At 37.8% G+C, this 24,292-nt stretch overlaps 2 protein-coding genes across 7 annotated transcripts; both read left to right on the top strand.

Moving 5' to 3' along the window:
* The first annotated feature begins 4,535 nt into the window (after positions 1-4,535).
* On the top strand, positions 4,536-16,699 carry LOC119984320 (glutamate synthase [NADH], amyloplastic). 3 transcript variants are annotated; one of them, XM_038828188.1, is made up of 22 exons: positions 4,536-5,442; positions 5,553-5,672; positions 6,412-6,525; positions 6,640-6,792; positions 7,090-7,190; positions 7,291-7,387; positions 7,875-7,984; positions 8,541-8,644; positions 8,832-9,011; positions 9,100-9,443; positions 9,532-9,602; positions 9,697-10,166; positions 10,279-11,148; positions 11,370-11,524; positions 11,791-11,952; positions 12,154-13,752; positions 13,875-14,093; positions 14,217-14,485; positions 14,621-14,926; positions 15,058-15,325; positions 15,574-15,831; positions 16,032-16,699. In XM_038828188.1, the coding sequence occupies exons 1-22, from the start codon at positions 5,047-5,049 to the stop codon at positions 16,320-16,322; spliced, it is 6,657 nt and encodes a 2,218-aa protein (XP_038684116.1). In that variant the 5' UTR covers positions 4,536-5,046; the 3' UTR covers positions 16,323-16,699. The 3 variants fall into 3 exon arrangements, with proteins under 3 accessions (XP_038684116.1, XP_038684117.1, XP_038684118.1); XM_038828189.1 differs by lacking the exons at positions 4,536-5,442; positions 5,553-5,672; positions 6,412-6,525; ... (1 more) ...; positions 7,090-7,190; positions 7,291-7,387 and adding an exon at positions 7,456-7,586; XM_038828190.1 differs by lacking the exons at positions 4,536-5,442; positions 5,553-5,672; positions 6,412-6,525; ... (1 more) ...; positions 7,090-7,190; positions 7,291-7,387 and having other exon boundaries at positions 8,541-8,741.
* Positions 16,700-19,329: 2,630 nt separating this feature from the next.
* On the top strand, positions 19,330-24,260 carry LOC119983368 (spermine synthase). 4 transcript variants are annotated; one of them, XM_038827051.1, is made up of 11 exons: positions 19,330-19,451; positions 20,548-20,771; positions 20,888-20,932; positions 21,294-21,370; positions 21,473-21,595; positions 21,919-22,023; positions 22,122-22,194; positions 22,300-22,371; positions 22,658-22,853; positions 23,198-23,327; positions 23,798-24,260. In XM_038827051.1, the coding sequence occupies exons 2-11, from the start codon at positions 20,582-20,584 to the stop codon at positions 23,861-23,863; spliced, it is 1,077 nt and encodes a 358-aa protein (XP_038682979.1). In that variant the 5' UTR covers positions 19,330-19,451; positions 20,548-20,581; the 3' UTR covers positions 23,864-24,260. The 4 variants fall into 4 exon arrangements, with proteins under 4 accessions (XP_038682979.1, XP_038682978.1, XP_038682982.1 ...); XM_038827050.1 differs by having other exon boundaries at positions 19,349-19,500; XM_038827054.1 differs by having other exon boundaries at positions 19,349-19,500; positions 23,198-23,332.
* Positions 24,261-24,292: the final 32 nt, after the last annotated feature.

Raw genomic sequence — 24,292 nt, 5'->3', positions numbered from 1 at the left:
ATTGAGTATATAATATTGAAATATTTTAAATTTCGATGAATGAACATCATAACATGAAAACTAAACAAAATCTAATTATACGAATAATCTTTTTTTTTAAATACCACATATAATTATATTTGTGGTTGGAATCGAACATTAAACACATATATATGACTAACTCAGTTGATTGTCAATCAAATCAACTCTCATTGGTATGAATAATCCATTTGACAAGCCATAAAGTATGATTTAAAAGGTTAGGTGCGAGGCATGGATCCACCTCATATAATTGAATGAAAAAGTTGAAACTTTTTGAAATTGTGGAACCACGTGTGGACCTATAAAAGGCCCATTCACCAAACAAAAATTTGTAAGACAAGTCATGTCATGGGGGCTGGGGCTCCTTAACACTTTACACTATCACGTGGCATACTTTGATTAGTTGTTGATTCTCGCATTTAGGAGGCTTCTTGGATGTTAATTGAATGGTTTTGAAACGGGATGGGTGTGGCTGGAATGATTCCAGCCAATTCCACCCATCACAGCCATTGCATCATCATTGATTGCACTTAATTAGTTTGTCAATCAAGTGCCGTCAATGGCTATGATAGGTGGAATTGATTGGAATCATTCCAACCCCTCCCATCCCTTTTGAAACATTATATATGCTCATGTGGTATATCATAATGAATAATATGATTTCAATTTACGAGCGTTTGATAATATTGTATGAGTAGTTGAATACAATTGAGATTTAAAAAATGCATTAACCATGTGTAATTGACACCGTCGCATTGCTTATCAATTTATTATGCACTACATCAACATGTGAGGTGATGTGACATGATCATTAAATAACTATTCAGGTTTTGTTAGTATTAATTTCTTTCTAGGTTATTAGGATGGACCCAAATTTAATATCTTTACTTGTAGAGTTTTGACTATTGACTTATAAAGTTATAGTGCGAGGTGTTTATTAAAATTGCTGTAATTTTGCATTAATCAATGCTAAAAATGGGCACAAAAAAGAAAATTATAATTGAAACTTAAATTCCTTGATTCATTATAATAATAATAATAATAATAGTAAATAAATGAATCACTATATAGGTATGTCGGTAATCTGACTTCAATTTCATTATTGTCCTCCGTGCCTCTTTCGCCCTCCTAGTGTGAGACACTTGGGTCCCACCTAACGGCGAAAAGGTCAGAAGTTCCGCCGCCGTGAGGTCGTTTAGCGTTGTTGGTGTTGAAGTGACATGGCAAGCGTTGTCACACCCTGCCACTGTTTCACACCACACGTTACGACTGATTTGATTTTATATAATACACCAAAATTTTCCAAGGTTGGGCTTCCATGGACACGTCATCTCCTGTGCTTATCAACATTTTCACTTGTATTTCCTTTATTATTTTGGATGAACAAAAATGTCATGCCCACCCCACATGAGAGGTGGCATAGAAGAATCTGGAACTTCCGTAATTTATTCAAAACAGATTTGACTGTTTGAGAACTCCTCCAAACATATATACGGAGGATCTATATTCAAAACTAACTCTATCGAAATCATGATTATCCATATTTGATCTTGAAGTTTGTAACTCAAAGAGTGATATAGGAGCTCTGATTATACATCGTCCTTAAAGCAAAACCATATCTCAAACAGAATTTTAGGGATAAAATCATGATGTGTTTGTAGTCTTTATTCAACATAATAGTAACAAACTAAAAGGGGAAAAAAAAAACTTTAAAAGTGGAGGGTGGAGGAGGAGATCTGTACCAAAGAAAGATTGTTTTAGTTGAGAGAAAAAAGTCATATTTTGTATTTACTGGAAACCATATAAAAGCATATACACCAAGTCTTCCTTTTTTAACACCATAATTCACACGCAATTATCATATACTACTTTTTCTTCACCATCATCATCATTTGTTAATGTGTCCATAAGAACTTTATATTTTCTCATTTATAAAAAAATCTATATTTCTCCAATTGAAATCATTAAAATCTATGAGAAAAAGGTGCCATGCGTATTATTTCATTCTTTTAGGGTCACATGTGGTCGGTCACCTACTTCAATGACCCAAGATTAAATTCGTACTAAAATGAGGGGTACTTTCGTGAAGAAAAAGTTATAAGAACTCCTTATTATCAAAGCCAGAGAAGTACGGAGCCTTATTTATGAAGTTCATGAATGAAAGTCCACCCCCTCGATGAATGCTAAAGTTACTACTGCTCACTTTTCTTGTCAGAATGGCATGTTGCGACGCGTGTCACAAGACATATGGTTCTCTTATTATATTTCAAAAAAATATTCCAAGCGAAAAGACTAGGTGTGCCACCTACCCTCCTGGCTCCTACTTTGTTCGGTGAAATAGCAGTCGATTGTCAAACTGAGTAGCTGACCATTTGATAGTCCACCTAGCACCATCAAATTTACACTGCACAAACTTATAATCCCGGCCACTCAAACTAAATATTATACAAAAAATGTGAGAATGTGACAATAAAGTGTATGTTCATGTTGATTGCTCTTTTATGTGAAAACATAACATGCATGGGTATTTTAATGGAATATGATCGTTTGCTTTTGGTCATTCGCTATATCACAATTGACCCACAATCTCCTAACCATATTCTTATAAGGTTGAGTTAATGAGAGTTAAGATACATGAGTTAAAAAAGTATTTTTTTTTATTAAAGTTGAAATGAGTGAAAGATTTTTATAAATGATTTAATAAATAATAAACAAAATTTTCTCTTACCTCACAAACTCTGAAATTGGGGTTAGCAAATGTTGACTTGGAGAGTGAAATGAGGGGAACTTCTCCCCTCATTCACTCCACTTAACTCTCCCTCCTACATTTCAAACGAAGTGAAGTTACTATTCCATCCTTAACACTCATCGCTCGACTCTCAAAAATATTATTCGAAACAAGCTTCAACCGTTGGTGGACAATTTTGACAGTAGTATTAATGCTAGCATTAATTATACGAAAATGACATGTAACCCTTCAGTTTGGTAGCCCATGGGAAACCAACAGGTTTATTCAATTGATTTAATAAATGGAATAGTTTTGTTTTCACTATTTTACCCCATAATTCATTGTCCAAAATTTATTTTTTTTAATATAGATTCTATTGTTTTTTAAAGTCTAGAATTAATTGTTTTAGTTTTGAATTCATTTTTTTTTGAAATTCCATCGAATAAAACAATGGAATTAAGAAATTTCATTGAAAAAAACAATGGAATTAAGATTTACCGGATAAAACTCATTAACAATTGATCTTGTTAGAAAGAGTTTTATGTGTTGATTCTGAATATGTAATTTTTTTTTTAAAATCTAACATGTATTTTGAGAGTTAAAACGTTTTAAAATGTTGTTTATGAGACTTTGACTCTCATGGGCAACCTAGCATTACTATTAATTATAGTAGCCTAAATATTGGTAAAAAATGGTTGCAAATACGATGACTGAAATGCTGATAGTATTTGGTTTGACTTTTGTTGGTAGCATTTATGCGGTTAAAATTGTTGTGGCAAATTATATGTAAGGGTATTATGAAGGTAATTTGACATTTAAAGCAAGCTTAAAAATGGAAATCTCATACAATTTTTCACAAAATTGTTCCAAAATTGTTGAATCATGAACAATTGTAAAATGATCATTTTAAGGTGTTAAAATTGTTTGAGAATTTAGACCACAAAATTGTTGTTGGTGCACCATCAACATTAATACTACCTAATAACATTAACGATGATGCAAAATTGTGGACCAAACTGTCACCACATAAGAAAATAATCTCACTTGCAATTGGCGGTAGAAAACTCCTTCGGTTGGCCGCGTCATGTTTTGTAGCACATTTTCGTCATTCCGTGCGTCATTAATTTTAACCTCTGCAACTACCCACATCATGACAATGTAATTACCACTTCACTACAATTTTAAGAAACTGAAACCAATATGTTAACGAATTTTAATTATTTTTTAATTTTTACTAATTACTTTTTTTTTACTTTATATATTTCATAATTATATCGATTATTTGAAATTAACAGTGGCGTGCGTTACACAAGGACCCCGTGTCGTGTGTTGGGTGATTTCCCACGATTTTCAAATGGATTATTATTGTATCCATCAAGGATAAAACCAAGGGCAAAGTTGTCAATTAATGCAATGGATCCTTTAATAAAAACTTTCGTAAATAAGGAGTTGACTGGTAGTCGGGAGAGAGATTAACGGCGGGACAAGCTGTGGAGGCTAGCAGCATCCGAACCTAACCTTTATTTTTTCTTAAAAAAAGAAAAAAACCCGAACGGCTAACTTCCATTCCAGGGGGCGGAGGGAGTCTTGTGTCTATCCACCTTACATTGGGACCCATCACGAGCGGCTCTCGCGTGCCGCATAGATGGTCTTACACGTGGCGATCCTCGAATCCTGAGGCTGTCAAGGCAGTGGCGAAATTACTCAATTTAGCCCTTCTAGCCTCTGTGGGGCCCACACTCTCTTCCTTCCATCTCTATAAAATCCACTTAAAACTCCTCTTTATTAGAGAGACTAGTTTAGCGCCGCACGAGCAACGCCGTCTCTATCTTGTCGGTGCTCTGCCATATTCCCCCGCCTCCACTGCCCCTCTCTCTCTACAATCCACTCTCTCTTGTTGTTGCCGTCCAAATATCTGCGATCTTCAGTTGTTAGCTGTTTGTTTGCTTTCTTCTTCTTTCTTCTCCTTCGAAGATTGGCAGATCTCGGAGGTCACGTCCGCACGTGCTTAAATAACCGGGATTTTCCTTGATTTGGAGACCGAATTTCGGTTTCGATTTTGTTTCCTTTGAATCTTTTTCTTCGTTTTCTCGGGCAGAAATAGGAAATAAAAGTCTTATCAGATCTTCTCAGGATCAGGCTCTGGATTCAAATACCGGATCTGAAGCGAAATCCTTATCCCGATGAAAGCACAAATCTAATTTATTCCTGGTCAAATCTAAATTATATTCACTCAAAAGAACCGAAGAAGTTAAAATCGGATATATAGTTTTGGATAATTTCTTGGTTTTCCAATAATGTCTTCGAGTTCCGGTACCGGTTCTCTCCTCCGGCCACGAACGGCCACTTCGCCAGCTCTGCCTTCACTCCACAGGCCATCTATAGCTTCTCAATTCATTGTGTCTCCGGTATCTCGCCTGATTAACAGGGGCGCACGATGCTCTGCTTCTAGGAGGTCGATGATTGTTGAGAAGAAGTTTTTTGGAGCAAGATTAAGGGCTCCTGGATCCGAGGGCCTCCACGTATGGCGGTCGGAAGGGCCAGGAAGGTCCCCGAAGCTCCGAGTGGTGGTCCGTTCTGCATTGTCCGGGGTCCCCGATAGGCCTCTCGGCCTTTACGATCCGTCGTTTGATAAGGACTCATGTGGGGTCGGCTTCGTCGCGGAACTTTCCGGCGAAAGCAGTCGCAAAACGGTACAGATCGAATTCTGGATGCAAATATATGACATCCACGCATGCCTTCATGTGTTAATGGATTTTTTTTATGTGTGTTATGATTCAGAATTTTGTTTTGTTTCTTTAAGGTGACGGATGCTTTGGAGATGTTGATAAGGATGACACACAGGGGTGCTTGTGGATGTGAAGCCAACACTGGTGATGGAGCTGGAGTACTTGTGGCTCTTCCTCATGATTTCTATAAGGAGGCATGTTACCATTATTCTTTACGTTTCTTCCCTTTTTGATTCTTCGCAGATTTTGCTTTTTATTTTCCTTTTGTCGTCGTCAATTTTATTCATGGAATTTTTCTTTTTTGCGTTTTTGACTTTATTTGGCTTAATTAGTTGGACTCGTAGATGATGAGATTCCACGATCACGTTTTTAAAATATTCCGAATATAAAAAATTTCTTAATTTATAGTTGGAAATTTTTTTGAGGTAAAACCGTAAAACTGTGGACTTTGGTGTTAAAAAGAAATGAATATTATATATAGTTTTTCTGTTTTTTTGTAGATATATCCTCATTTAGTTAAAGGTTAAAAGATACCCTTTTATTTTAAATTTTTTTTTGTGTGCTTTGTTACTATTTTTTGTTTTCCAAAAAAATTCACCTTAACTGCTTTAACATGGTTTCCGAAGGTTTTGGAATTTTGTGTTAATTGAAACAAATATTACAACATCTTGATTCATCGAAGAAAGAAGTTTTGGGTGCATGTGAACTGGCCAGTTGTCGAGTGTAAAACTGTTTCTGGTACATGTGAGCTCTTGATTAAATTTGTTTAGTGTTTATTGAAAGAAACATATTCTTTAAAGGCCAACAAAAAAACTATGTAGTTAGATTTTCCCCTTGATTATGGGTGATTTTCATAAATAATAACGAGTTCCTGATACTTGCGGCTTTTGCTTAATTGTGTTTTTACTAAATGAGCATCTAAATGATGGTCAGGTTGTCAAGGATGTAGGGTTTGAGCTACCACCACCAGGGCAATATGCAGTTGGTATGTTCTTTATGCCCACTTTAGAGAACCGTAGGGAGGAAAGCAAAAAGGCCTTTGCCAAGGTACTACTGGGAATTAATCGATTGCTATATCAAACTTCTCCTTTCCATTTTCGTATTTTTTCTTGCTAGAATTTCTCAGTGCATTTCTGAGGTAATTTTTTTATTGCTCTGAAGGTTGCAGAGTCTCTTGGTCATACAGTCCTTGGGTGGCGATCAGTGCCAACGGATAACACTGGGTTGGGAAGTTCTGCTTTGCAAACCGAACCTTTTATTGAGCAAGTATTCCTTACACCTACACCCAAGTCAAAGGCTGGTTTGGAGCAACAGGTAGTTTTTCTCTCTGCCACTATTTGGCATATTTAGCTCTTCTGTATCTTCCAGCATTGGATTTTGCAGAGTTGCAACCAAATGACTTCGACTTTGCAAGAATAAAAAAGAAAGAACTTATGTTCCTACCTCTAATAACGGATTGCTTTTTAGCTTTTTACGTTTATTTTTTTTGTACAAAACTTCCATTTGTAGACCATCACTTGAACTTTTGCAATTTATTATTATTTTTTTGCCGAGTGCCATCACAATTATTTTCATATGGAAGCTCCCTTACGATTTTGCACTGCTTTACAGATGTATATACTTAGGAGACTTTCAATGGTTGCTATTCGATCTGCCTTAAACCTTCCATATGGTAGTGATAGAGACTTGTATATCTGCTCTCTTTCCTCAAGGTTTGTGCTCCATAAATGCCAAGAAAAAAAAGCTTTTTTCGTCATTGAATCTTTCTATGGCCAGCAATGAACTGTTAATGCTGCCACTTGGTTTGTGCAGGACTGTTGTCTACAAAGGTCAGTTAAAGCCCGATCAATTGAAGGATTACTATTATGCTGATCTTGGCAATGAAAGGTTTACGAGCTACATGGCCCTGGTAAATATATAATCCATTCACTTTACTTCTCTTCCACTAACTATACTTCAACAAACAGCATGGCAACCACCAGTAACTGAAGAGATGCAAGGTTGAGGAATGACTTGAGGCATTGAAGTATGAATGATCTCTTAAGTTCTTCCACTCCCTTGATTACCATTTGAATTTGGATGCTGGATTGGATGCCTTTAGTGAGTTGGTAAGAAACCTCATTGCCAAGTAAATCATGTTTGCAGAAACTTGCTGCAGTGCTCTCTGTGGTCAGTTATTTGAGGAGGAAACTTCCAGTTTAGTGATTGAAAGGAAATTGAGTTTGGTCAAGGTAGCCTAGGGTTTCTGTGAGTTTTGTATTGGTACTGCAGTACACCGTTTATTGAAGTGCCCTGAACGCAGTTTCATGTTACCAATTCTAGTTTCATACAAAGTTAATTATGCTAAACTGCTAAAGCCATTTTCCATTGACAATTCTTGTCTGTCGTTGGTGCAGATACACTCTCGATTTTCTACCAATACATTTCCTAGCTGGGACCGTGCTCAACCCATGCGTATTTTGGGCCATAATGGGGAAATTAACACACTAAGAGGCAATGTCAACTGGTATGTGCCAGAGACTCTAATGGAACTAATGTTCTTGATTCATAAAGTGATGCAAGTCATGAAATTTGTTTTTGATTTGTTTGCTGCTTGAAACTGATAATGCTTACTACTTGTTAATTGATGCTGAAATGGCTTCTGCCAAAGTTTTCCTCCCTCCCTCTCTCTTTGACTTTGATTTTCTACAAATTTGCGGTTGTTAGGGCATTGGATATGCTTGCTCTGTTGCCTTTGGGGGGTGGGGAATTAGTTGCTAGTGATAATTCACCAGTTTAAATGTTCTTTTCCCGTTGTGAAATACTGACATGTTATAATATTTTATCTAATTGAAAGAAAATTTTCACTTGCTACTGAATTTTTGTTAATGGGTATTGTAGTTCTACTAACTGTGTAACTGCAATCTAAAATTCTGTTTGTTCGATGATTCCCAAATATAGAAAATGGACAAAATGAACTAACTCATTCTGTTTGTACTGTTTATTTTTTCTTTCAGTCATTTCATAAGCGGTACATATTATGCAAAGGATGCTGGCTAAGATTTTCACATTTTTTTCTTCAGGATGAAGGCACGTGAGGGTCTATTGAAGTGCAAGGATCTTGGTCTGTCAAAGCATGACATGGAGAAGCTTCTTCCCATTGCTGATGCTACTTCTTCTGATTCGGGTGAATTTTGACGCAGCTTTGATCTTTACATTTGAATCAGTAGAATACACGAACCATGGCTTGGCTTGTTTTCCTACCTTTATATTTTCACATGGAGGCATGAATTCGTCACAGTAGACTGGTATTTTACATTTGATTCTATCACATATTGACCATCATACATTTGAAATTCTTCTTCCTCTTTTAGGAGCTTTTGACGGCGTTCTTGAACTTCTGGTTCGAGCTGGTAGAAGTCTTCCTGAAGCTATAATGATGATGATTCCCGAAGCATGGCAAAATGATAAGAATATGGATCCTCATCGGAAGGCCCTGTATGAATACTTCTCAGCACTTATGGAACCTTGGGATGGGCCTGCTCTTATCTCATGTAATTGAAAATGTTGATTATTTTATTTTCTTTTTAGGAACTTTGTTATGCAACCACGGGTTGTTAACTTGGGGCATGTCATTTTCAGTCACTGATGGCCGCTACCTAGGAGCTACATTGGATCGAAATGGACTGCGTCCGGGTAGGTTTTACATAACGCATAGTGGACGAGTTATTATGGCCAGTGAAGTTGGTGTCGTGGATATTCCCCCCGAAGATGTGCTTAGGAAAGGAAGACTCAACCCTGGCATGATGCTTCTGGTGGATTTTGAGAAGCATGCTGTTGTAGATGATGAAGCCTTGAAGCACCAATATTCGCTGGTGAGGCCTTATGGGAAGTGGCTCGAAAGGCAAAAAATTGTCCTCAAGGACATAATTGAATCAGTTCCAGCGTCTGAAAAGGTTGCTCCAACCATAGCTGGGGTTGTAAAAGTAAGTGCTGTAACTTCTTACGCTTCTACTCAAACCAACTAATCTGTTTAGGGTGAATTGTGATTGTTAGATTGATCTTTTTGTCTAGGCAACCAGTGATGATGACGATATGGAGACTACGGGCATTCAAGGTTTATTGGCTCCGCTAAAAGCCTTTGGGTATGTGACTCCATCCTGCTTCCAGACTTACTGTCTTGAGATGTGTTGGTTTACCTGTATCATATAGTCCCTGAACTTTTATTCTTCTATGCAGTTATACCGTTGAAGCCTTGGAGATGTTGTTGCTTCCCATGGCAAAAGATGGTACCGAGGCTCTCGGTTCAATGGGAAATGATACTCCCCTGGCAGTTATGTCTAATAGAGAAAAACTTACTTTTGAGTACTTCAAGCAAATGTTTGCTCAAGTAACAAACCCACCAATTGATCCTATTCGAGAAAAAATAGTCACTTCAATGGAATGCATGATTGGTCCAGAAGGTGATCTGACAGAAACAACTGAAGAACAGTGTCATCGTCTCTCCTTGAAAGGCCCTCTTCTATCCATTGATGAGATGGAAGCAATTAAAAAGATGAATTATAGAGGTTGGCAAAGCAAAGTTCTTGATATAACTTATGCAAAAAATCGTGGTAGGAAAGGATTGGAGGAGACTTTGGACAGGATCTGTGCTGAAGCCCTTGATGCCATAAATGAGGGATATACATTATTGGTACTCTCGGACAGAGGTATATACCATATTACTAGTAAATATGTATTTATCGCTACCCGTTCTTTTTATATTTCCTTCCAAGTGGGGTGTAGTAACTTATTTCTCTTTATCGTTCTCTGAATGTATAGCATTCTCATCAAGTCGCGTTGCTGTGAGCTCTCTCCTAGCTGTTGGTGCTGTCCATCACCATCTTGTGAAAAAGCTTGCGCGAACTCGAATAGGGTTGATAGTTGAATCAGCCGAACCACGTGAAGTGCACCATTTCTGTACTTTGGTTGGTTTCGGTGCAGATGCCATTTGCCCATACTTAGCTATAGAAGCCATCTGGCGATTGCAGGTTGATGGTAAGATTCCACCAAAAGCTAATGGCGAGTTTCATTCGGAAAAGGAGCTTGTCAAGAAGTACTTCAAGGCAAGCAACTATGGAATGATGAAAGTTCTTGCCAAAATGGGCATATCAACTTTAGCCTCATACAAGGGTGCTCAGATATTTGAAGCTCTGGGCCTTTCATCTGAAGTGATCCAGAAGTGCTTCGCAAGAACCCCAAGCAGAGTTGAGGGAGCAACTTTTGAAATGCTTGCTCGTGATGCACTTCATTTGCATGAAATAGCCTTCCCCTCTCGGGTTTTTCCGCCCGGAAGTGCAGAAGCAGTTGCACTGCCCAACCCTGGTGATTACCATTGGAGGAAAGGTGGTGAAATTCATCTGAATGATCCTCTTGCTATAGCAAAGCTGCAAGAAGCTGCCAGGAGTAACAGTGTCGCTTCCTATAAGGAGTACTCAAAGCGTGTTCAGGAACTAAACAAAGCTTGCAATTTGCGTGGGCTTCTGAAGTTTAAAGAAGCAGAGATAAAAGTTCCCTTGGACGAAGTGGAACCTGCAAGTGAAATTGTGAAAAGATTTTGCACTGGGGCCATGAGTTATGGATCGATATCATTGGAGGCACACACAACGCTAGCCATGGCAATGAATCAAATTGGAGGGAAATCAAACACAGGTATGTTTTTGATGTAATGTACTTTTAGTAATCAAATAATCTATGTGATCAATGCTTATTAGACGTCTAAGGAAATCATATTGTTAACTTTCAGTAAGCTTTTGACAGTATCTAAATAATTTGTCGTTTTTAAATTTCATAAAATGAGATATCTGCACATATGGTGGGGACTATGTTGTAACATTTTCAGCACAATAACTTCAATTTTGGCTTTGCTGAAGGTGAGGGAGGGGAAGAACCATCACGTATGGAGCCTCTTTCAAATGGTTCAATGAATCCAAAGAGGAGTGCAATCAAACAGGTTGCCAGTGGAAGATTCGGAGTTTCAAGTTATTACCTTACAAATGCTGATGAAATCCAGATAAAGATGGCACAGGTATTTACCACAAAAATTTATGACTTGAAATTTAAGTTTGTTTTGAACTTCGTCTGTCTGTGTGCATATATTTTTGTTTAAGCCCCTGTATTCCAACTGGGTGTTTTTGCATCTTTGGGTGTTTTTGTCTGCTGAGCACCTCTGGGTGTTTTTGCATCTTTAATTGCTACGTGCATTTGGCATTTGGTGAGGTTAAAAATGAACTGAATTCGTTTATTAAATGTTGGATGATATTCATTCTAAGCATGCCACTTTGTGCTAAACAGGGGGCCAAGCCTGGTGAAGGAGGTGAACTTCCTGGCCACAAGGTTATAGGAGATATTGCAGTCACCAGAAATTCTACTGCTGGGGTTGGACTCATTAGTCCACCTCCCCATCATGATATTTATTCAATTGAAGACCTTGCTCAATTGATTTACGATCTCAAGGTATTCTATATGTGCTTAATATAATTTTCTTTTGTGGTTTCTTGATAGCGTATTCTATGCTATCTACTCCAGTGTTCTTGATTGTCATCTCTCTTCTGAAGTAGAGATATGTCTTGCTTGTTTGGAGTAGATGTAATCCTTACTCATAATGCTCTAGACTCGGTTGTTCAGCCCTTCACATGCCTTTTCTGTGCTTTGCAGAATGCGAACCCTGCAGCTCGAATAAGTGTCAAGTTAGTATCTGAAGCTGGCGTGGGAGTGATTGCTAGTGGGGTTGTGAAGGGGCATGCTGACCACGTCTTGATTGCAGGCCACGACGGTGGTACAGGGGCTTCTCGATGGACTGGTATCAAGAATGCCGGGCTTCCTTGGGAACTTGGTTTAGCTGAGACCCACCAAACTCTGGTTGCTAATGATCTTCGAGGTCGCACAGTTCTGCAGACTGATGGGCAACTAAAAACTGGAAGGGATGTGGCCATTGCAGCACTTCTTGGTGCCGAAGAGTTTGGGTTTAGCACAGCACCCCTCATAACACTTGGGTGCATCATGATGCGAAAGTGCCACAAAAACACTTGCCCCGTTGGCATTGCTACTCAGGATCCAGTTCTTCGGGAGAAGTTTGCTGGAGAACCTGAACATGTTATCAACTTTTTCTTCATGTTGGCAGAGGAGTTGAGGGAAATAATGTCTCAGCTTGGTTTCCGTACAGTTAATGAGATGGTTGGTCGTTCAGATATGCTTGAAGTGGATAAGGAAGTCACAAAGAACAATGAGAAACTAGAGAACATTGATCTTTCCCTGTTACTTAAACCTGCTGCCGAAATTAGGCCTGAAGCTGCTCAATATTGTGTGCAAAAGCAAGATCATGGCTTGGATATGGTTTTAGATCAGAAGCTTATTACACTCTCCAAAGCTGCTTTGGAAAATGGTCTCCCTGTGTACATTGAAACACCTATTCGCAATGTGAACCGTGCTGTTGGAACTATGCTCAGCCATGAGGTGACCAAACGTTACAACTTGAGTGGTCTCCCTGCTGATACCATCCATATCAAACTCTCTGGAAGTGCGGGGCAGAGCCTTGGGGCTTTCTTGTGCCCTGGTATCTTGTTAGAGCTTGAAGGTGACAGCAATGATTATGTTGGAAAAGGTTTGTCCGGAGGAAAGATTGTAGTTTATCCTCCGAAAGGTGGCAGATTTGATCCAAAAGAAAACATTGTAATTGGTAATGTTGCCCTATATGGTGCCACAAGCGGGGAGGCATACTTCAACGGCACAGCTGCAGAAAGATTCTGTGTCCGTAATTCAGGGGCAAGGGCAGTTGTGGAAGCTGTTGGTGATCATGGATGCGAATACATGACAGGTGGGACTGTTGTTGTACTTGGAAAAACTGGCAGGAATTTTGCTGCAGGTATGAGTGGCGGTATCGCTTTTGTTCTTGACGTGGATGGAAAATTTAGTTCTCGTTGCAATCATGAGTTGGTGGATCTTGATAAAGTTGAAGACAAGGAGGATATTATGACACTGAGAATGATGATACAACAACATCAGCGTCACACAAATAGCCAGCTAGCGAGAGAAGTCCTTGCTGACTACGAGAATCTTCTTCCGAAATTTGTAAAGGTAATCCCCAGGGATTACAAACGTGTTCTGGCAAGCATGAAACAAGAAGCCTCAAAAGATGATTTGGAGAATACTGGAAAAGAAGCTGAGGAACAAGATGAGAAAGAGTTAGTGGAGAAAGATGCTTTTGAAGAGCTCAAGAAGATGGCAGCAGCATCCTTGAAAGAACAGTCCAGTGAGGTAAATTTCCTTCAACAAAGAGCACTCTTTTGTTATTCCATGTAAAACTTATGTGTTGGTGTATTACTTGAAGACCATCTGAGTTCTCATATGATACCTGATGTGAATTTGGAACTATGCAGAAGCTAGAAGGATCTGAACCATTGAAGAGGCCTACTAGGGTTGCTGATCCTGTTAAACATAGAGGTTTTGTTGCTTATGAGCGGGAAGGCGTTCAATACAGGGATCCAAATGTTAGAATGAATGATTGGAAGGAAGTCATGGAACAAACATTGCCTGGCCCACTTCTAAAGACCCAGTCAGCACGTTGCATGGACTGTGGTACTCCATTCTGCCATCAGGTCAATACTCATATTTTCTCTACGAGTTATTCATACAACATATTTTCACATAAATGTGATTCATTGATACTTTGTTTTTAACTGACACCAAAAATGGTGGTTATCCCTCGAAAACAAATGCAGGAGAACTCCGGATGCCCTCTTGGCAATAAAATACCTGAATTCAATGAATTAGTGTACCAAAACAGATGGCATGAAGCTTTGGATCGGCTCCTTGAAACAAATAACTTTCCGGAGTTCACTGGCCGAGTGTGCCCTGCACCTTGTGAAGGTTCTTGCGTTCTTGGTATAATTGAGAATCCTGTATCTATCAAAAACATTGAATGTGCCATCATAGACAAGGCCTTTGAGGAAGGTTGGATGGTGCCGCGGCATCCACCACTGAGATCTGGGTATGCCTTTTCATTTTTTAAGCTAATATGACTAGAGGCAAGATTGTCTTTCAGTGCTTTATTATTGAACTCTAAAGAACCAGTTTGTTTTCCTAAAAGAGAGACCTTAGAAGAGTTTTTATTTTTGAATTACAGGAGAAGAGTTGCTATTGTTGGGAGTGGGCCTGCAGGATTGGCCGCCGCTGATCAGCTTAATAGAATGGGCCACTGGGTGACAGTGTATGAGCGTGCTGATCGAATTGGTGGGCTTATGATGTATGGAGTTCCCAACATGAAGACTGATAAAGTCGATATAGTTCAAAGGCGTGTAAATCTTATGGCTGAGGAAGGCATCAATTTTGTGGTTAATGCTAATGTTGGATTAGATCCTTTGTACTCTCTTGATAGGCTACGAGAGGAGAATGATGCCATAGTTCTGGCTGTTGGAGCCACAAAACCAAGGTAGGCAACATAAGATAGAAATCTCTGGAATACTATGGGTTGCAAACATGTTGCCATGATTAGTGGTGTTTACTCTAGCATCAATTACATGTCGGGAAATGGGTTAATTTATTAAGCTATTTTTGGTGCAGGGACCTTCCTGTACCAGGGCGAGATCTATCAGGCGTCTATTTCGCCATGGAGTTTCTTCACGCAAATACTAAAAGCCTTCTTGATAGCAATCACCAGGATGGCAACTACATATCAGCCAAGGGCAAGAAAGTCGTGGTCATTGGTGGAGGTGATACTGGCACAGATTGCATTGGGACATCTATCCGGCATGGTTGTAGTAGCGTTGTTAATCTAGAGCTGCTTTCTCAGCCACCACAAACTAGAGCTCCAGGCAATCCCTGGCCACAAGTGCGTTTTTTTACTGCCTCTCTGAAAAACAAAAGAAATATCATGGAACTTGCAAAGAACTACTATGCGAACCTCTATTATTTTATTTTTGATTATCCCATTTCACGATCTCTTTAACATGCGCCTTTCAATGCCAATTTACAATGCCTGGTCGGGAAAAAGCAATAATTTGTAAAACATGCATTATTTGTGAATGTAAGCACTTAGATGTCATAGTGAAGCTTATTTGTTTCATGCTGGGATTGCAGTGGCCTCGCGTTTTCCGTGTAGATTATGGGCACCAGGAAACTGCTGCAAAGTTTGGCAAAGATCCAAGATCATATGAGGTGTTGACTAAGCGATTTATTGGAGATGAAAATGGGGTTGTTAAAGGTCTTGAGCTGGTACGTGTTCAATGGGAGAAGGATGCCAGCGGGAAGTTTCAATTTAACGAGGTTGAGGGCTCAGAGGAAATTATTGAAGCTGACCTTGTCCTACTTGCAATGGGCTTTCTTGGCCCCGAGTCGGTTAGTTCCCAGTGTCCTTGCTTGTAATTTCAATAAAGATGTTGAATTCTTCTTGAAGTTAGACCGAGAAACAAATAAATGTCTCCATAGATATTTGGTGATATTGAAAACTTGGGTCTTTTAATGATGTTACATTAGACACTGGTTGATAAATTAACATGGCTAAGAGAATTACTCATTATTTCATCCGTGATTTGCAGACTCTGGCAGACAAGTTAAGCTTGGAGCGAGACAATCGATCGAACTTCAAGGCAGATTATGGTCGTTTTTCAACAAATGTTGAAGGGGTCTTTGCAGCTGGAGACTGTCGTCGTGGTCAGTCGTTGGTTGTATGGGCAATTTCAGAGGGAAGACAAACTGCTGCACAGGTTGACAAGTTCCTCTCAAAAGAAAAGATAAACTCTGTTGATGGGCACGATGACCTTATTAAGAGACACCGAGACCTTAACAAGAGGCAGCAAGACAGGAGCAAACACACGGTCATGACATAGGTATCCTTTTGTTATTCTTCTGCAAAGGCATTGATTGGTATAATATAGGATACAGAAGTTATTTTGTTATGGGTTGGCGGAAGCTGATATCTTGGACAAGAGGTGCAATTTACTTCCTTGAAATATTGTGCTGGTGAGAAGTGGCTTGTGGAGCTTCTGGTTAATAGGTTTTACTGTTTTAGGATACAAGAATGTCCTTGACAGTTGGTTCTTTAAATGTGTTATTTTTCATAGGTCTCATTTGAGCTTGTTTCATGATTTGTTACCTTGATTGTTTCAAAGAAATAATGTACAGTTTTGTTTCTTGAACTTTGATTTAGAAATATGTGGGGAAATATTGATATCCTTATTTAATAACAGTATCATGTTTCCTCTTATCTTATTCTGAAAACTGAAAGTGAGAGCCATTTGTGCCTCTTATTTATCCAGCAGAAAATGACCAACTGCTGGCATGAACTTGCTCCTTGGTTGCGTTGAGGCAAGCCAAAAGCAATAGCAATAGCAATAGGAACTTCGGCTCAAGTAGTGAAATGGTCGGTGTTCTGATTTTCAATTTTTTTTTCCTTTCCTTCCTTTAGTTGTTGTATTGTATGCTATACAGTGCTTAGTACAATAGTCCTTGGATTTGCGCAAGAACCCTAGTATTGAATTGAAGCTGTCTCTGCTCTCTTGACTGAATTTAATGCTGAGAAAGTAATGAGAGATTAATGCTGAGAAGTAATGTAATGGTTATCAATTTAATATTGGTTATGTCAGATACCCTTTTCCAATTTTGAGCCATAATTTCTCCGCCATTTAATTGATTGAGGGATCGATTTGTATGATGTAATGGGTAGTGGGGACTATTGATAAAAATGAACAAATTTGTAGCAGAGGTGTATCCTGGCCACTTGGTCTAATTAAAGGGACATGGCAAGGTTGGTTTCGTATGTATGTCAGAAGTAAGGTCTGTCACCAATGAGTTTGGTACAAATATCACGATTGTTCTCAAGGATTTACAAGGTAGTAAGCGCATTGGAATGACTGGAAAGAGCTATCATTAAGATATGGCATTCGAATGATGAAAGGTCGAGGTGACGGGAGGCAAATGTCAAGGTGGAGAGGAGGTCGATGTTGAGAGATCCACGTTGAGATGATGACAGATCAACGTCGAAGTGAACCAATGGTCAAAGCCGAGAAGCGCGATAAAGTTGTGGACCCACAGAAATAGAGCAGAAGATTTCTGGTCATTACATTATCAATATCCCTCTTGATCGGGGATGTGACCAAAACAAATAAACAATGGATGGCCATGGATGGGTGGGATTTCATTCCATTTGAAAGATTGCTTTGTGTATCAGATCTTTGTTTGACATTGGTCCATCACTCTTAAGTTGTCTTATAACATCTCATTTTTCAGTCAAGGCATGCCTTGTATTGTAATCATAGCTTTTGCAATCTAATCACGAGACCTTCAATTACCTACGCAACTTTCATCAAAGGGTATTATAAAACCATTTTAACTTTACCAATTTACAACATTCATGCATACGATTCCCAAGTTGCAATAAATTTAGACATCAGGTCGACATAACGTAACTGAGTACATATACAAACAAAGTAAAACTATGTCCAGATGTCATTAGAAGAAGAAACTTGACATGAATCATAAGGTCTCGCACAATAGTAGGTAGCTTTGGTCTGTTGCAATCAAATCGCGCTTTTTAAAAACAACCACAGCCAGTAAAATGGAACCAACCAAAACTTTAGAATAATTGACATGTGAAATTGGCTTCTGGGTTCATATTTTGGACCCAATGAACTCTATTTTCTGTGATTTGATATCCAGACACAATTCCTGGCGTCCACCTGCCCCTCATCAAGGGGAGCTCTATGGGTCACGCAGGCCCATCTTCATCGTGACTTTAAAAGATGCTTCCACATCCAATAAAAATCGAAATACTCCGTGGCCTAAATAGTTTAATTGTGTATTTGGATTGAGAGATTTGAATGAAGAAAGAGATTTGGAAGAGAGATTAAACGAAAATAAATTTATTTAATTTATCTTTATTTTATATTAAAATATTACGTAAAAGGTAAAATAGATTTTTCACTTATAGATAACTTAAGTATACATTCCCTTCCCTCAAATGATCCACCCAAAAGAAAATGGTTTATGGATTATTATGAGGCCCAACAATTTATTTAGTCGATACCCAAAAGATAATGGTTGCAGTTTCGTCCTTAAAAAAAGAATCAAAATATTCCTTTTTGATACAAACCAATATATTTAGAAAAAGGTATCATTTAAACTTTGATGCCGTATTGGCAATGGTTGGTGAAGCAAAATTTTCTACATAAAATACACGCACATATATGTGTATATGTATATAACTAACAATCATAGGTGGAGTACGTTAGATTTTAGAAGAAGAAAACAATCAGATTCTCTATTTAGGAATAATAATATTTTATTACACACGCCAAGTAATTTGATTTTTCTATAGTGCAATCAAACTTTTTTCCTTTTTTTTTTTAATTTTATAAATAAGCATGAATAATTAATCTAACGTTCTATAAAGCTAAAGGTACAATATTTGGCGACTTTAGTACAATCATTGCGTATGCAATTCTTAAATTAGCTTAGTCATTTTTTTAAGGAGACATACAACTCACACAAATATAAACATCGACATAAATAAATAAATAGTTAGCCAATTGAGATAAAGATCAACTTGTTAAATTAAATTAGTCAAAAACTCAATTTTTTTCGTTACCGTAGTGACGTAAATGCACGAATAGTTAGTCAATTGAATTGAAGATCGACGTGTTAAATTAGGTTTGTCAAAAATTCGATTTTTCATGTTATCATAGTGACACAAATACACGAATAGTTAATAGATTGAATTATCAATCCGCGTGTTAAATTAGGTTTGGTCAAAATTTCCAATTTTAAGTTACCATAGAAATTGGTACCTAAAAATCCCAGTGGTTTACTAATTTATTTATTAATTTTTTTTTTTTTTTATCGCAGGGAAAGTTTGTAGAAGTATCCGTGAGAGGAGAGAATAAAAGGAGGAAGAAATTTGGAGAGCCTCGCACATTCCGATTTCTTTCTTTTGATTTGGTTTTTCACCTTTCCCGCTCTCGGTACGCACGAACACACCAATCAAATAATTTTTTCTGCTATTAACACCAGGCGAGATCTCTGTTCATTAATGTCTGCGATTCTCTGTGTGTGTTTATTTGGATTTCTTCGACTTTGAGGCTTTGTTTGTATGTAATCACTGTATCTCTTTTTTTAAACGTGATTCGAACCATCATCATGATCATGAGGGTGATTACACACTGTCTTTTCACTTCAACTAGTGATTTAGGTGTAATCACTGTATATTTGATTCTCCGTAAGTTCAGACTGTAATGAGATTTTATTGTCGGTTGTTGATTTGTTTGTTTCCTTTTTCTTTTTTATTGGGCTTTTCATTTATTATTTATTGATTTGTGGAAGCGGAGGGGTATTGCCGGGAATGGGCTCTGTCTGGAAGTAAACCCTAGCTTCTGTTTGGTTTCCCGGAAAAAAAAGTTGAGGGTATCGGCAGTCCTCTGCGTTTAGATTCCGTGATTTATTGTACGTTATGATTATGGTCTTTTACAAAGTTAAATAGTCCCAAACAGTTCATTGTTTTTTTTTTTTTTTATTATTTCAGTTAATTTTTATTGTCTTCCATTTCTTGGCGCCCTAACAGATGGAATTCTTCACTTCCATTTTTCGTTTTGTGTTTTACTAGCATCTGTGAAGAAGCAATTAAAGTTTTGAAAATATGTGTTCGGCAAGTCATTGCTTGATTTATGCATAGCTTTTACCAGAGTAAACTAGTGATTAATGGGGAAATTTTTGTGATATGATTTGGTTTCCATGATTTACTTTTATTGACAACCGTTGTGTGATATGATTTGATTTCCATGATTTACTTTTAATGCATACCGTGTGTATTTATTCCATTAATCATTGTCTCTCTTACAAAATCTGTGATTGATATTACTTTGGAGAAGATTCGTTTGCTCAGAACTAAATATCTTTTGCCCCTTAATTGTAAATTATAGAGTTCTTTCTGGTAATCTTTCACTTGCGTTGATTGTCTCTCTTTTTCTTTTTTTATTTATAGCAGTCCATTGTTCCCCTCGCTATATTATTAGCTTCTAAGGGATTGTTGGTTAGTGATGATTGCTTTTTGTTGAACTCCAGAGGCTGGAGCCTGAGAAGAAGAAGAAGATAGTCCATGGAGGGCGGCGCAGGAAGAGGTTTGGAATGCCAGAAGATTATGGATGGGAAGGAGAATGATGGGAATGGTTCAGAGAAGGCTATACCTTCTTGCTGCTTGAAGGCTAGGGTTTCAGACCCTGAGTTTGAGGCAAAATGCCATTCTACTGTTGTTTCTGGGTGGTTCTCAGATTCTCAGTCTTGCTCTGGTGAGCGGTGACTATCCTTTTTTCTCCCCCAATAATAATTTGTAGACGTGGAAAGTTGTTGGCTGAATAAGTAGGGTGACACTATTTACCTCCTCTGTTGTTTCGCTTGCTAACAGATAATGGGAACAAATGGGTTTACTTCAACAATCCTATGTGGCCGGGTATGATTTACTCTTTAACCTCATGGATTCTTTGGGATGTCTCTACCGCTTGTTCTTTTATCTATATTTGTGTTGCTTGAAATGATGATACAAGTCATTTACCGATCTTTATTAATGAAGTTTTGGGGGAAATATATTTATGAAAGTGGTGAACTCATTTGAACTAAAGTAACATCAAATTGGAACTTTGTTTTTCTTTTAACCCTTTCTTAGAGAGACTAAATTCCCTATTACATCTTAAAATTTTCCTCATATAACGAACGTTCTTATTTTCTTGGCGATTGAATTGGAAAAAAGGCCGCTCTGTTTATCCTTCTATATGTTTATGGTTGATTACTTTTTTCTTTGGGTTTATTTGTAGGAGAGGCTCATTCACTTAGAGTAGAAAAGCTATTATACAAGGGAAAATCAGAATACCAAGAAATCTTGGTTTTTGAGGTATGCATTTGTAAAGCACAAACGTGGTGGTTATCTTGAGACTGGCTTACCTAAACATATACCTTATTTATGTCTATTGATGCCAAACTCTTTTATGTGCAGTCATCAACATATGGGAAAGTGCTTGTGCTTGATGGCATCGTTCAATTGACTGAGAAAGATGAATGTGCCTACCAAGAGATGATAGCTCATCTTCCTCTTTGCTCAATTCCATCGCCAAAATCCGTAATTTTCAGTCTCTCTGTTTCTTTCCCCTTCAAATTGCTTCTCCCAAAATAGTTGCTTGTCACAAATAATTATAGAGACAGATTTAGTTGAACTGGAAGAATATGAAAGATACTATAACAAGAAGAAAGAATGAAGGTTTATTTGCTTGTAACAAAGATACATTATTTTATTCTTGAGATTCTTAAGGTTTCCTGTAGATCTTTTCACTGTCATGTGCAGACAAAGACCACTCACCTTCACAATAATTATATGCCTTTTGTGATTTTGTGTTTTACTTCAGGCTTATATCATACTGATTTTCATCCAAATACATGAAGCAGGTTCTGGTTGTAGGTGGTGGTGATGGTGGTGTTCTTAGAGAGATATCTCGTCATAGCTCTGTGGAAGTTATTGATATATGCGAGATAGATAATATGGTTATTGAGGTAAGTGTTGAACTATGGTAATCCTTTGTTCAGTTACCAGCTAATTTTCTTTCCCCTTTTGTCATATGGATTGACATACCTTGGTTCTGCTATTTTAGGTGTCTAAGAAATATTTTCCAGAGTTAGCTGTTGGATTTGAGGACCCTCGTGTCCGGCTTCATGTTGGTGATGGTATGCTTGTTGTGCATCAAACAAATAATTTTCCTTTGTCTTCCTAACCTCAATATTTGCTTTTGATAGCATATGAGTGATTTTCTCACTTCGTAATCCTTACAGCTGTTGAATTTCTAAAACATGCACCGGAAGGAAAGTATGATGCAATTATTATCGATTCTTCAGACCCTGTAGGTATGTTGTGGTATTTGATACTTTTGTGATTTAAGAAGTATCAATATATTCGAAGTGGAGATTTGTGGCCTATTTGTTGTTGAAGTGGAATCAATCTCAATCTATGTCTTCTTGATAATATATCAGCATAGTTCCCTAGTGTTCCTTGAATGTCCCTTTTGATCTGATTAGCTTAGAAGTTACGTATTGGAAACATCATCTCTTTATTTTATTTTTTTGAATTAATTTCTTTTCATGCTTGACCTGATCAAAACTTTCACTTCACGTGGCATTTTCACTGATTTAGGTCCTGCTCAGGAGCTTGTAGAGAAGCCATTCTTTGAGACCACAGCAAAAGCTTTAAGGCCAGGCGGCGTCGTCTGTAGCATGGCAGAAAGTATGTGGCTCCATACGCATCTTATTCAAGACATGATCTCTATTTGCCGTGAAACATTCAAAGGTTCTGTTCATTATGCATGGGCAAGTGTCCCTACTTATCCAAGGTAATAATCTCCCCTATATTGATGACTCTGGGAATGTCTTCTGTCTCTTAGCAATAATGTAATCTCGGCGTGATGGTTCTCTAATGACTACAAAACTTCAGGCGCCTACTTTCTTTAATCTTTTCTGATTGAAAATTTAAATAGATGAAAATAAGTGTTGCATAGTCACTTTTTGATGATCTCAAATTTTGAGGTCACAATTTTCATGTCGTAACAATGCAATTTGGTTGGACATTTTATCATACGATGTTCTATTGTGTACTGGCTGATGTTTCAAATTTAGACCTGCTCAAGTCTTAATACAGTGTTTGGTTGTTAATCTGCATGTTCTCCTTAACATGCAGTGGTGTGATTGGTTTTATACTTTGCTCAACTGAGGGCCCCCCTGTTGATTTTATTAATCCCATCAATCCTATTGAGAAGTTAGAAGGAGCTGCCAAACATAAACGAGAGCTGAGGTTCTACAATTCAGATGTAAGGTCTCCGTTCTTTTCCGTATGACTTTTATTGTTGTATTTTCTTTTCTTTTTTTCACATTTTTGGACATGCACAAGTTTTTAGTGTCCTTAGTTGCTAAAAAATCTGAGCAGGTACAATTATTGTCTTAGACCTTTCATTGTTTCATGGGATATGATTTGTTGGATTGTTTTCTGGTCATGATTGATGAAGGAATGTAACCAAGAAAAGAAAGACGTGATGGATAAAACAATCATACCATATTACCTTCCACGCCATCCAAAGGAGTAATTCTTAATTTTCAGTTATTTTCTTGCCTTCCGGATTGTGCTAGACTCGGAACTTGAAATGGAATCAAATTTTGGTGCACATTTCTAATGGGAGATTCAATATATGCTTGTTACTTACAAATCCCTGTAACCTTATAAAATCATGCTACTGTAACAAATTACTTGTCTCTGAAGCTTGCGTTGTATTGTATTTTGCAGATTCATTCAGCTGCTTTTGCCTTGCCCTCATTTCTGAAGAGGGAGGTCAGCTTCCTTAAAATATGATTCTCTAACTGTGGCTCATTGAATCGGCTTCTCTCACTTAGTGGCTTCCGGCTGCTGGTGTTCATATCAGTGGTTTTTCTTCCATATGATACTAAAACCAGGCTATAGGTGGTTCCTACCATATTCATATTTAGGTGTAGCTGAGGCCATGAACTCTACTATTGGTCTTCATTTCGATCACTATATGGATTGGAGGTTTTTAATGATTCTTCTTGTCGAAGCGCTCTTTGGTTAATTTCATGGTTGGCCCTACTTTTCTTATGGTTTGCTATTAGTATGTGGTTGTGGTCATTTGACGAAGTGGGTATTCATTCAACAGGATAGTTTTAAGGTTTATCTACTCGATGTAACTGTTCTCATCAGATTCGCAAATATATTTGTATTTTTATTGGTTTAATGAAAATCTAATGATATGTTTTTTTCTAAGTT

This window comes from Tripterygium wilfordii, chromosome 18 (assembly GCF_013401445.1).
Source record: "Tripterygium wilfordii isolate XIE 37 chromosome 18, ASM1340144v1, whole genome shotgun sequence".
In the NCBI taxonomy this organism is placed as follows: domain Eukaryota; kingdom Viridiplantae; phylum Streptophyta; class Magnoliopsida; order Celastrales; family Celastraceae; genus Tripterygium; species Tripterygium wilfordii.
This window is presented reverse-complemented; position numbering and strand designations above follow the sequence as displayed.